The 13,841-nt window shown below is 38.4% G+C and overlaps 1 protein-coding gene across 21 annotated transcripts in view; it reads left to right on the top strand.

The window, feature by feature from the left end:
• The window catches only part of SPEF2 (sperm flagellar 2), a 176,301-nt gene that overhangs the window by 81,798 nt on the left and 80,662 nt on the right, over window positions 1–13,841 (top strand). For all 21 annotated transcript variants that reach the window (XR_011530408.1, XR_011530407.1, XM_070587010.1 and 18 more), the window contains 4 exons: window positions 1,831–2,087; window positions 8,126–8,231; window positions 9,270–9,427; window positions 12,814–12,981. Coding sequence is in view for 19 of the 21 variants with exons in the window: in XM_070587010.1 (XP_070443111.1) it covers window positions 1,831–2,087; window positions 8,126–8,231; window positions 9,270–9,427; window positions 12,814–12,981 (689 nt within the window). In the remaining 2 variants the exon portion in view is untranslated. The remainder of the gene's footprint in view (window positions 1–1,830; window positions 2,088–8,125; window positions 8,232–9,269; window positions 9,428–12,813; window positions 12,982–13,841) is intronic.

Below are 13,841 nucleotides of genomic sequence, written 5' to 3'. Positions count from 1 at the left end.
CTCTTTAGTGTTTCAAGAGATCTCATTAAAGATTTAAGTTGCCTCCTAGTTGTGACGTATCTTGGACCAATTTACCCTTTGAATGCAACACTGAAGAAATTGGGCCACAGGGACACTACCCTCAGAGCTGAAGGGGATCTCACTCTGTTAGTTGTAACATTCTCAGAACTGGCATAAAACATGGTTTAGCCATGGGACTCCTTGTTCAAAGAAAATTGTATATGAAAAGTATCAGCTATAAACAGAGCTTAGCTTTGGTTTCAGTGGAGGCTGGAGTATCTACCCTCGACCTTCAGAACTTCACTACTTTCCCACCACTATCCTCATTGACCCTGAGGCACCTTTCGAGCACTATCATTAGTCTGAAATCCTTTCATCTAGTCCAAATCCATCCTTTTTCAGTGACGAAAGGAGGGTGCGTGGCAGTTCAGTAAGACAATTCAGTCACATATTTGGTTAGTGGTGTAGCCAGGGTCAAAGCCCAGGTCTCTTCACTCGTTGCCCGGCATCCTCACACTCCAGCTGAGCAAGTGTGACCCTGACCTCTTCCTCCCTCTGAAGTAGCTCGTGAAACTGTGGTGGGAGAAGAGGTCACCCAGACCTGGTGAGGTGCTCAAGAAACTTCTCTATTTTAGGCCAATGAATCAACAAACCCATTCTATGCAGAATGCTTTACCAAGCTCTGGACAAGTTATAAAAGCAAAATGCGCTCTTTTCCTGCTCTTCTTGGGCTAATGGGGGAAATAGAGGCAGTGACCTGAAGGCAGCTGATGCTGTGGAGGGATCACTGAGTTTGGGGTCATCTGCAGTTTTGTGACTTGGGACAAGTGATAAAACCTCTCTAAAGTACAGTTTTTCCCCTCCCTCCCTGCCACACTTTCAGAAGGGTCACATGCAGGCACCAAAGCAGACTTACAAACCTTTGGGAAGGGGATTCTATTGTTTAATATGAGTTCTAACAGAGAAATAAGTGAAATCATAACTTAATCCAAAAACCAAAATCTCAATTTTGCGTAAATTAGGGGTTTAGAAGAGCAAAGTTGGAGTTTATGCCCTTTTCACATTTTCCAATTTAAAGAACTAAAGTGATAATTCTTGGAGCACCCATTGTCTATAGAGGATGCTGCACTGAGGGTAAAACCTCAAGAAGTGGGCCTTATCCTTCAGCAACTTATAATCGAATTGAGGTAAAGAAGACTCGAATTTTTCTAAGTCAAGGAATATGATGTATGATGAAGTGAATGAGAGAGGAGTTCAGATCAGGTGGTTTAAAGACTCCATGCTGGATTGGGTTAGGTAGAAGAATCCTCCAGGTTGGCCATGTGAGTATCCACTATATGCTCAGCTCTCTGCTGGGTTCCTAAAATGCGTCATTTCAGTTCATCCTCGCATCTATCCTGTGAGGTGTGTCATGTTGTCTCACTGTACATGTGAGGAAACAGGTTCAGAGGAGGAACAGCCTATGAACACAAGCTACAAAATGCAATTCGTACTCATATAACAGTGAGGAGATTAGTTTGTTTGATGTAAATGGTTCAAAATTGTGTGAGAGAAGAGGTTATGGGGAAGTAAGTTGGGGCCAGTTAGTTTTAAATACCACGTTCAGGCCTCCAGACTAGATTTGGAGGGCAGCAGAGACCCATAGAAGGATTTTAAGCAAGGGAGTGATTATGGTGCACTAGTAAGCCTAATTTTAGATAAAAAGTAATAAAATTCATGCAGAAGGAGGTTATTGTGAATTGAAAGAAAGACAAAGGCAAGATTCACTGTATTATTATTTTGATAGATTGGGTCTATCAAAATGTTAATGGTTTGTCCTTTTCAATTCAGTCAGATACCTTTGGATCAAGGCTGGGTCCTCGATGGTTTTCCAATGACACTAAACCAAGCAAAGCTTCTGGAGGAAGCTCTCACCGGCTACGACAGAAACCTCATAGAACTGGAGGAAAAGAAAAAACAAATATCCACATTGGCTGTTGATCCTACAGCTTCCAAAGAAGTGCCTCCTCCCCCTTCTGCATTTGATTTCGTCATGTTATTAGACATTTCAGACAATTCTTCACTAGATCGTATGAATGACATCATGGGTAAGCTGGACACTTTTTCCTTCTGCTGCTATTCTTGTTTACAATTCAGTGTTCTTTATTTGTTCTTTGACTGAATCAGTGAATATTTGCATTTACAATTATAAGTGAGTAATAAAGAATCCATTTCAGCCTTCCAAAGAATAATCTAGCAGAGCACAGTTGCCTCCTGCTTTGACTGTCAGTTTTCAGCACTGCAGGCCAAGCATGGAACTAGCAGGGAATTCTGTGGCAACTGCAAGCATCTCACTGAACCCTTCCATCAACTTAGCCGCTCCTCTGGCAGAGAGGGACCCTTTTTGAGACTGTGAAGCATGAAGGAGCTTCTTGTGGCTATCTAGTACAGCTTAGTGGGTCACCCTAGTGAAGGGCATAGACCACTTCTGTGCTTTGTGCAAGGATCTGGTACCATCCTTCCCTTGAACTGTGTGTGAACTCTGAGGAGCAAGTATCAGTTGGCTGGAGTCCTCACATGGTGGAGTTGAATAGTTTTGCCAAAATTCATGGTTTATTTAACTTCTTTTCATCATTGAAATGAAAATATTACTTTATTCCATAAATTAAATATTTATGGATAAAAGCATATATTCTTGAGCCCTCACTTTCTGAGTTATGAGGTGTTTGACCTGGGAAAGGTACTTCATTATTCTAACCTTAGTTCCACAATCTATATAATAGAATGCCTCATTGTGTTGTTATGGATATCAAAGGAAAACTGTTTCTTTACTCGCAACTCTTCTGACACCAAATGTGTGGATTTTCCACACCACCCAATTCTCCAATTCTTGGAAGACACCAATTGGGCATCCTACAATTTAATCCAATTCTGGCACTAACTACCTGGAGTTACCACAGATTTCCACAGGTTAAGGACTTAGCCCCACAAGACTTCCCCCCACTTCAGATACCAGTCTCCAGTCGTGGATCCCCAGGTTACACCTACTTCTGTCTAACTTGACTACAAAATTGGGAGTTTCCATGACCCCTTCTCCAGTTTGATAATTTGCTATAATGGCTCACAGAATTCAGGGAAACACTTGACTCACTGTTACTGGTTTATTATAAAGGATATCATAAAGGATACAAATGAAAAGCCAGATGAAGAAGTATGTAGGGTAAGGTCTGGAAGAGTCCCAAGCTTAGGAGTTTCTGTCCCCTTGGAGTTTTGGGGGAAGCTCTTCAAACCATTTCTTTGGAGTTTTTATGGAGTTTCCATTATGAAGGCATGATTGATTAAATCATTTCCTGTTGGTGGTTAACTCAGCCCTCGGCCCTCTAATCAGTAGGTTTGTTCCTGTGACAAACAGGCTCCACCCTCCAAGAGTTGCCTCATTAGTATAAACTCAGGTAAGGTTGAAAGGGGCTTATTAGATGAATAACAAAAGATGCTACTTTCACCCCTATCACTTGGGAAATTACAAGGGTTTTTGGAGCTCTGTGTCAGGAGCCAGAGACAGAGAGCAAATATATATATTTCTTCTTATATCACAGGTATTAATTGATGTAAGTGTTAAACTCTTAGGATAGATACATAACAGTTATCTATGTTAGGTCCATAACAATAACTGTCTACTAATTACATCAGGAAAAATTGTGGAAGACTTTGAAATGAACAAAAGATTGTTGTATATCCTTTCAACAATAGGCTGAGTATTATCTATTGGACCCTCTGGAATATCTGATTCCGTAGAGGTTGTGCTTTCATTGGCTTTGACTCAGCTCTTCTATAACTCTGTAAATTGTAGGAAACTGATAGTGATTCCAATGAGTCTTGACCACAGACATGCAAATGAATTGTATTCAATCAAGATACAATTAATTTCTACACTTTTGAAAACTTGATTCCAAGTATTACATTCCTCTATACATGGTAACCAGTTTTTCATCTAGTAACATTTATTTCAACATTCCTGATTGCCTACAAATGTGTCTGTTGTTCAGATTCTCATTTGGATTGGTTGTAACATCTTACTGATTCTCTCATTAATTGAAGAGTTAAATGATGTCATTTTACATTTGAGTCTTGTCTTTTCCTTTTTAAAAAACTGCCATTTAACAAATGGTAACATTTATCATTCTTTTATTACTGCTGTTGCTACTAATAAGATGACATTCAGAGCTGGGAGAGACCTACAGGATCATCTATTCCAATGCCTTTATAGATGGGAATTTAAGGCATGAGCACGTGACTTGTCCAAGGTCACATTCATCCTTATTTTGAGTTTGTGTAATTTTGAGATCTTCCTTTCATTGTTTACTTAAATAAAATGACAAAACCATTTCATGTTACTTAAGCTGTTGAGCCCAGTAGTTTAAACTGGGCACTGTCCATCAAATTTCAAAAGGGAGAATTTACTTCTCTTCATACAAGGGAGTAGGAGCTATGCTGATGGTAGTGATGATTCTGCTTGTTCAGCATTCCCATTGAGGGATAACTGATGATTGGCTGAGAAAGCTGCCAATTTGTGGCCATCTGGTGGCAGAACAGGGCCCTAAACTCAAGATCAATTTGACTTGAAAGTGGATATTATTATAAAGTGCACACATAGACCTATGGGTGAGAGCATCCCTGAGAGCTGATTATAACCCTACAAAGTCCCCAGAAAGTTTGTCTACCTCTTGGGGTTCCATTGGAAACATATTGTTGTGTGATTCAAAAATAGAAGGAAATCAATTAGCAAGAATTTTTCAAGAAATCCAACTCAATCCAGGTTAAATTCTTTCAATTCCCTATCAAAATTATATGACAAATGATTCTGGCAAATTTGTGAAAGCTGATATTAGCATCTAAATAGTTTGATGATCTTAATTCTAGGCCCTTGGCTTGTAGCTAGACTTAAAAATGCCCTTTCTCCACTATTCCAGGGAGAGTTTCTTCTATCTCAAATTTTATACACATAATCTTATTTACTCTCAGAAATTACTATTAAAGTACAGTGTGATTTTTTCTTTTTATCATATGTTTCTAATATTGAATATTTCTAGATCTGAAGTGAACTGAGTCAACTACTAGATTAGGGCCATTTAAACCATGAAAACTAGTATTAAATCATTGATTTTATAGTTCTTACTTGTTTTGGTCAGAAATGAGTATGCTAAATATGTCCACAACTTTGAAAGTCAATCTGCAGCTTTCATATTCAAGTATTTTAAGTTGTGTTCTTTTTTCATATCTTAAGATTTTTCTTTTGTAGGATATAAGATTTGGATGGCCTTTGAAAGATCATTTTACCAATTTGCTCTCCTCATCTAAAGCAAGACCCACCCTAAGCCATTTTGGACAGATGGAACTCTATTCTGCTAAAATATCTTGCTCATTCACATATTCACCTGTTATTTATTGCATGCTTGCTAAGTGCCAGACACTGTGCTAGGCACTGGTGATAGAGTAATAAAGAAGAAATGAATCCTGCCTTCAAAACGTCTAGTGGAAGTTGTAGATAAGGAGTTGTAACCAAGGGGTTACACTATAAGTTGTGTGTCCAACATGGCAGCCACTAGCTGCATGACGGATATTTAAATTAATTAAAATGAATAAGTTAAAAATCCAGTTCCTCAGTCACACTGGCCACATTTCATGTACACATATGGCTAGTGGCTACCATATTGGACAGTAGTGATATAGAACATTTCAATCATCTCAGAAAGTTTTATTGGATAGCACTGGTAAAGGTGATGGAAGCTAAAATGGTGCCTCTAGTAAATGCTTATCTAATTTTTCTAATGTGCCAGGAATTGATAACATAGAAATGAAGGGCAAGTGCCTAACCTCAAGTAGTTGACAATGTTGTGTGAGAGGAAACAAAAGTAAGCTGATTATTATAATATAGTCAGTTATGTGCTATAATAGGTGTGCCCAGCATGGGAAGAGGTTAACCAGGCCAAGATAAGGAGGCAGGTAGACAGAAATGCCTTTGCAAGACTTGGCAGGTAAGCATGATCCATCTAGAGAACAACAAGTACCTCAGTAGGGCTGAAAGGCAGCAAGGTATAGAGGAGTGGCAGGAATGAGCCTGGAGAGTAGGCGAGGGTCAGCTGAAGAGGCTTGCCCCAAGCTAAGGTGTTTGAACTTTGTCCTGAAGCCATGTGAAGTCACTGAATGATATTAAAGCTGAGATTTAATGCAATTAGTTATCCCTTTTATTATGGTCATTCTGGCTGCAGTGTGGAGGATACACTGGAAGAGAAGTGAGGTTGGAAGCAGGGAAATGAGTTAGAAAACTATTACTATCTGAAAAATGACAAGTATCAAGACAATTATAAGAGGCAAAGTAGGAAGAGTCAGCTTCAAGCAGAATTTAGGGGGCAGACTACAGAACTTAGTGATCAGCTGGGCTCGGGATATAGTACAGGGAGAACAAGATGACTTCAAGTTTCTAACCTGCACAACTTTCAGAATGATGATATCATTCGCATATAGAATATGGAAAGAAATGCATAGAGTTTCTTTAGGGACAAATTGAGCTTGAAGTGCCTGTTGGACTTTTGAGCTAAGATGTTTAGAGAACAGTTCTATAAATGGGTCTAGATATCAGAAGGGAAGTGTGTACTAAAGTTAAGGATTTGAAGGTGAGAGAAATCATCTAGGAAGAAAAATATATTTTGAAAAAGACCCAGGATGACACCCAAGAAAACAACAAAATTTAATGAGGAGAACAAAAGAAGAGTTTAGAAGCAGCAGCTAGGGAGAGAGAAAGAAATCCAGGGAAAGCAGTGTCTCACAAGCCAAAAGAGGACAGATTTTCAGATAAAGGTGCTGTACTACCCTCCTCCCAGACGGTGGGGAGCTGGAGTCCTGAGGCGTGGGCTGGGGTGTGGGAGCCCAGTCACTAGGATTGGGTGCAGCATACCGTCCTGCAATGCTTGGGATCCATATAAAAGCCTGAAGAACAGCATGGCAGGAAAGCAGCCTCCATCCAAAGCCAGTGAGCTCAAAGGTTGAACATCAGTCCAGTCAGGGCTGGGCAGGGAGTAATGGACCAGACTCAAAGTCAAGAGGCAGAAGACCAGGGAGGACTAAGGAGAGGGAAAAGCCAATATGGGAGCATAAGACTGTGTCAGAATGGAATAGTAGGGCCTGCCTGGGTTTTTAGACAGTGCCTTGGGCTGTTGGCTGGCCTGAGAGGAAGCAGCAGGGTTCATAATACGGGGAGAGGTACAGAGAAGTTTTGAGTATAGGCTCTGTGTGGTTAACCTTTGTGACTGATGTTGATTGAAAAGAAACATGAGGGGGCTTCCAGGGCTGATAATATTTGTTTCTTGATCTGGATGCTAACTGTTTTCAGTTTGTGAGGTCATTGGGCTGTAGAGTAGTGCCCCCCTTGTCTGCAGGGGATACGTTCCAAGACCCCCATTGGATGCCTGAAACCATGGATAGTACCAAACTCTATATATACCATGTTTTTTCCTATACATACATACCTATGATAAAGTTTAATTTATAAATTAGGCACGTACGAGATTAACAACAATAATAATGAAATAGAATAATTATAACAATATAATAAAAATTATGTGAATGTTGTTTCTCTCTCTCAAAATACCTTATTGTATTGTACTCACCCTTCTTCTTGTGATGATGTGAGATGATACAATGCCTACGTGATGAGATGAAGTGAGGTGAATGACGTAGGCATTGTAACTTAGAGTTAGGCTACTACTGACCTTCTGATGATACATCAGAAGGAGGATCATCTGCTTCCAGACCCTGGTTGATTGTGCATAACTGAAACTGTGGCAAGGGAAACCATAAGGGGGGACTACTGTATATTCTATTATGCATTTGTTTTGGCAGGTATAATTCAATACATGGTTTAAAAATTAAAAAGAAGTCCAGAGCCTAGAGTTATATTGACTGGAATAAAATCCCTTCTCTGCCATTTATGAACTGTGCAATTTGGGGTCAATTATAGAATCACAATCCTACTTCACAAGTTTTCTGTGAATATAAAATACCATATGTATAAAAACATTTAAGAATTGTATGGCTGTAACTTTGAGTGGTTTGTAAATTATTTAATTAAGTAATTTTGATATCATAGCTGAAGCACTTTCAAGTGAGACTCCTCGTGAAGATATCAATCAGCGTGTAGCTGCTAACCAAGATATGGATGAGGACCAGAATTTAAGAGACCAAATACACCATAGGTTAGTTTAAAACTCAACATCCTGCTTCTTGTTTCTTGCCATTTGAACAAACTAACAATTAGTCACTTTGGAATTATCAGAGCTAGAAAAAAAGACTTATTTCCTAGCATTCAGTCTTTTACAGGTAAAACAAAACTAAGTAGCTTTGATATTGAGTGAAATATTTGTGTGCTACCTTCCATATTCAGAGCACAAGTCATCATAGTCTTGGAAGAAAGTAATTAAATCAGGCAATGCTTCCCTTTATGGTTCCGTGAATTTACAAATTCATTATACGGAATCCTAATTCAGCCCTCATTCAGCAAATGCCAGTGAAGACGGTGGCATTTCGAAGAGCTGGGCATGACACTACTGATTGTAGTTCTAAAACTACGGCTATTTTGCCTAAATGAAGTTACGCTTACAAAAAAACCTCATTCTTTTAGTTATATGCAATTTGCTCATTGGAAAAGAAAATTTAGACAGTTTTATGAAACTCTGAGAAATCTAAAAATATGAAGTGAGCCAGGGATGAGTAATTTGAGCTACATTAAGCCTGTTTACTCTCAAAGAAGACAAGAAAGTTTCAAGAATCATTCCAAGAATATATTTGAGTAAACCAAATAAGTCTGAACCAGCTGCACTTACTCAAAGATGTCTTTAATTTCTGTCTCTAAGAAAAAGAAGATGACCTAGGTGGCTCAGGCTGCAGCTACCATCAGAAGCGTGCTCAGATTATTCTGCTCTGAGTGCAAGTGATGTTTCCTTAGATTTCCACTTACAGAACTGAACTTGCACTAAAAGTTTACTGAAACGGTGGCATTTTCAAATCTTCTTTTACTCGTTCATATATCTCAAAAGATCTGTCTTGATAGCATTAAGTAATTTCTTCTTTAAAGTGAATAATATCCCACTGCCTCTAGATTTCAAGTTGTTTTTTTCAGATTTAACCATATTGGCAGCCTATTTTTTCATTATGCAGATCAGATAAATCATACTTAATGTTGCACAAATATTTCAGACAGGATGTCATATTCATCCAATATTTTGATTTTACAGAATTGTAGGCTTCTTGGACAACTGGCCTTTATTGGAGCAATGGTATACAGAGCCAGAAAATATTTTGATAAAAATCAATGCTGAAGTAGATAAAGAGTCTTTATGCCAAAAAGTAAAGGAAATGTTTATGACTGAAATAATGAAAAAAGAGAATAAAGGTAATTACATTTCTTTGTGATTTTGAGTTTATGTAACTAAAATGTGTGGTTTTAATGAGTTTAGGAGGAAATGAAAGTCTGGTTGCACTGTAGTGTTTACAAGTGTCTCTACCTCTGATTTTAGCTTTCTGCTGCAAATGTTTATAAATAAAAGATTTTTCTCTCTTTGTTTTAATTTAATCAAAAGAGGTCATCTCGCTGAAAGTATTGTTTCATGTAAAAAAAATAACAGAGTTAAAATTTTAGATATTGTAGAGAAGGGTAAAGATTTCAATCTGTTAACCTCAGCATTATAAGGAAACAGTGAATTCTTCCTTTAGGTTGGAAACAGTAAGCAATTTATTTCCCCCAAATCTTCCTGTGTTGGTATTAATTTACTGATTATTAACTCTTTATTTATAAACCTACTTCTGGGGTATATCTCACCCGCATTGTGAACCATCCTGACCTCCTTCATCTAACCAATAATAAATGCTCATTAACTTTTCATAGTATTTTTGGGATTTATTATTAAAAGTGATCTTAAGCCAGGCCAGCCTCGTGACACAGTGGTTAAGTTTGTGCACTCCGCTTCAGTGGCCCTGGGTTCACTGGTTTGGATCCTGGGTGTGGACTTGTGTACTGCTTATCAAGCCATGCTGTGGCAGGCATCCCACATATAAAATAGAGGAAGATGGGTGCCAGTCTTCCTCAGCAAAAAGAGGAGGATTGGCGGCAGATGTTAGCTCAGGGCTAATCTTTCTCAAAAAGAAATACGTAAAAATAAAAAATAAAAGTAATATTAAGCTCATGCACTGCCAGTGCCACACTTCAACTGAGATTTTACCTTTGAGAAAAAAATATTTCTCTTTTGTTTACCAAATACCCCTAATTATATTGGCAACTGCAGTTTCTTGATATAGTAAAAAATGGTGATAGCTGAGTAGTATTCCATTGTTAATTAATTAATTTATTTTTAAAAATGATCAAAGTTAAGAATATCACAAGGATTCTAAAATTGTCTTGATAGCATGCTGTCTCCTATCACTAGATATAGGACCTAACTACCGTAATATATCAGTCAACTGTCACCAAAATAGCACCTGGTATGTATAACCCACAATCACCATGGCGATCCACGAGCTCACACTCATAAAGACCAGCTCCGCCATCTAAATGTCTGCTCCCCAAGAACACCCATGTGAAGCTTTCAGACAAAACCCAAACCAATCCACATATTATTTAAGAGGTTTAACATGTTATTTGACAAAGTAGTCTGAGAGGAGGGAAGAAAACTCTCACAGCAATCTTACAGAGTGTTGGTTGGGAGGCAAAACCAAACTGATTCTAAGCTGTAGCGTCAAACATCGACAAGTTGGAATCAGTTTGTTTTTGCCGGCTGTCAGACTCACTTCCACATTTTCCTAAAGATTTTACGTTCTAATCACCAATTACATTAGCAGACTCAACTGCCACTTATTTAAGATTTACATTCCAATCAGCTAATTACTTTAACAAATATTTTATCATTAAAACAATAAACATTTATCTAGCCCAGTACTCTGTGTTAAACATCCCGATTAACTTTTAAAAACATATGAGGATGTGGTACTTCTATATATATTCTGATGTGCTAAAATGACCATAATATACTTTTTTGTAGGAAAAAGCAGTTTATATATAGAATAGTCTCATTTTTGTTTTTAAAAGTATGTCTGTGTATTAAATCTATATGCACAGAAAAGAATCTGAAGTCTGTACAATACTTGGTGGGGGAAGGAGAAAGACAAAAAGATTTAACAGCCAATCTCCCTTTCTACTTGTCTAAATTGCTGGATGTTTTTTTAAACAATAATTATATATTAATTTTATAATCAGAAAAAAACCCTTAACTTCTACTTTGAAAAAGTATCTAATAGAATGAAGCTTTCTTGCTTGGTGAATTGAAAAGAATAACCTAAGGACAGAGAGAATATGTATAAAAAGAAACAGCCAAAGCTTCTCATAGTCTCTTTTACATTGACATGTCTATTTACATTTCTCTTTTTTCCATGCTTTACTTTTATCATATTGTTTCCTCAAAGCTTATCCAGTTTCTGGATCTCAAAGGTGCTTAATAAATGTTGATGGAATATTAAAAAACCACGACAAATTGAGAGGGGAAAGAAGAGAAGTAGCCATACAAGAGGGCAAGCATTCATTGGCAGTGGTACAGTCAGTCAGTGACCAGTGGCCATTTCTAGCATGGAGGCTGGGAAGGCCAGGGAGGGCAGGAAGGTTTGCCAGGAAGATGAACCTGAACCATGAAAGGCAAAGGAATGTAACAGTAATAGGAGCCTAGAAAAACACGAACCAGCCATGCTGCGCCCCTCCAGGGTCAGGGCTGACTGTCTCCTCTGCCTGGAATGCTCTTCCATCTATTAGCTACACGGCTCACTCTTGGACTCTCTTCAAGTCTTTGCTCAAATGTCACCTTCTCAGTGGGCCTACCCTGCTCAGCATTCTATTTAAAACTTTAAAAGCTGCCCACAGCACTCCTGATCTCCCTTGCTCTGTTCCATTTATTTTCTCCATAGCACTTATTACCTTCCAACTTCTCTATAAATTAACTTATTCACCTTGTTTATGGTTTGCCTCTCACCCCTGGAATGCAAGCCTCACAGGGCCAGGGATTTTTCTCTATTTCGTTTAACTGTTGTCTCTCCGGCAACCAGAACTGTGCCTCGTGTTATTTGCCATGTTGTCAGTATCAGTAGTAGTTTTACCTTATTTTCATGTCCCTTCCTTTCCCTCAAGACACAGTTCAGTTTCAGTAAGTAGTTGCTGCGTGAATGAATGCATTGCTAAGACTTACTTGAGTATTGTGCATTATTATAAGTGCTTTATACGTATTTACTCACAGAAGCTGGTGCTGCGCATTTCCTTCCCCTTCCGTTTCCTCCTCACCTCCACGTCCTCTATCACATTGCTCCTCATCTTCTCTAGACTTTTTTCACCTTGTTTTTCCACTAGAAATTTTGAAATAATCCTTTATTTTCCTATTCCACTACATTAGCTACTTCTAGATTGTTACTCTTAAATTGGTCACCCCCTCAACAAGCCTTTCTACCTGCTACACACACACACACACACACGCGCGTGTGCGCACACACACACATACACACATCCCACCCCCATCCTCATCCCCATCAACAACACCGTCAGAGGCAAGGGAAACAGTATTTCTAACCAAGCAGAAAGGCTTAAAATCTTAGCTTTAAGGGCTGAATGACTTAAGGGAGAGCCCTAAAACATGAGTTTAGCCTTAAATCAATAAGGGCAGTTTATATTTTTTAGGTTGATCTTAGTTTAAGTGAAACAGTAAGTGTTGGAGTCCCTAATAAAAGTCCTTTCTTATCCTTTTGAAGTTAAAAAGAAGTTAGAAGAAAAGGAAGCTGAGAAAAAAGAAGTTTCCCTGACTGAGCCTTCTTCTCCTGCTGCTCCTCCCCCTCCTCCTCCTGAACCAGAAAGAGAGAAGGAAATCCACCCTCAGCAAGAGCGTTCAAAAACTCCGGCAAAAGGAAAACCACCATCAGGTGATTGACAGAGTGATTTATAATCCTGTTTGCCAGTTTCTTATTTTCACTTAGAAGAGAATTATGAATTATGGTACTAGTCCATTTATCTACATTCAGTTTCTCAGCCACTTTAATCATACGAAACAAGGCTATATGCTCAGATGGAAGTGGAAAAGCCCTGAGTAGCTAATAGCATGGTTGTCACAAAGCCCAGGTGCTTTACTGCATAGAGGGAAGTGGAGTCCTCACACTCAGATCTACTGATTAGAATAAGGCCACAGATGAGAAGAGGAAAGGCACAGAGAATAAGCAGAAGGAACTTAGGGCAGATCAAGAGGACAGACATCTATATATGCTGAACTGTAGAGTTAGGTTTACGTAAAGAGTGAGAATATCTTAAGAAAATGAGAATTAGCATAGCCAATTGTCCACGAGAATAAGGGAACAAATCAACAGCATTCATTAGAGACTAGAATTTATATGCAACTGTTCATCTTCAGTGCTGTGTGATTATCAAAGGATAGAAACAAGCACCTGACATCTCGGTAAACATATTTTATAATATGTAATGTAGATGTATAAAGAGTTTATGTAGAGAATATTTTTTAGCTTAAGTTCTTTCTAGATCCTTAACCACTAAGGGCCATTAAGTGGTAGACAATGAATATAATGACAAAAGTAAAGTGTTCAGTTGTTGAAATGCATGATATTGGTAGAATGTCAGTACCAGTTTGGTGCTGTGTACATGAAACAAATGTGGCTCTAGTTTCTGGTTTTAGCTTTATAAGTGGCTGGCTGTGCAGTACACATGTCCACCTAGCTATTCTTAATATTGTGTCATGGTTACATTTCTAAATTCCATAATCTTTCTGATTTAT

The sequence above is a fragment of the Equus przewalskii genome, chromosome 20 (genome assembly GCF_037783145.1).
Source record: "Equus przewalskii isolate Varuska chromosome 20, EquPr2, whole genome shotgun sequence".
Classification (NCBI taxonomy): Eukaryota; Metazoa; Chordata; class Mammalia; order Perissodactyla; family Equidae; genus Equus; species Equus przewalskii.
Note: the sequence above shows the minus strand (reverse complement) of the source record. Positions and strands in the feature narration are given on the sequence as shown.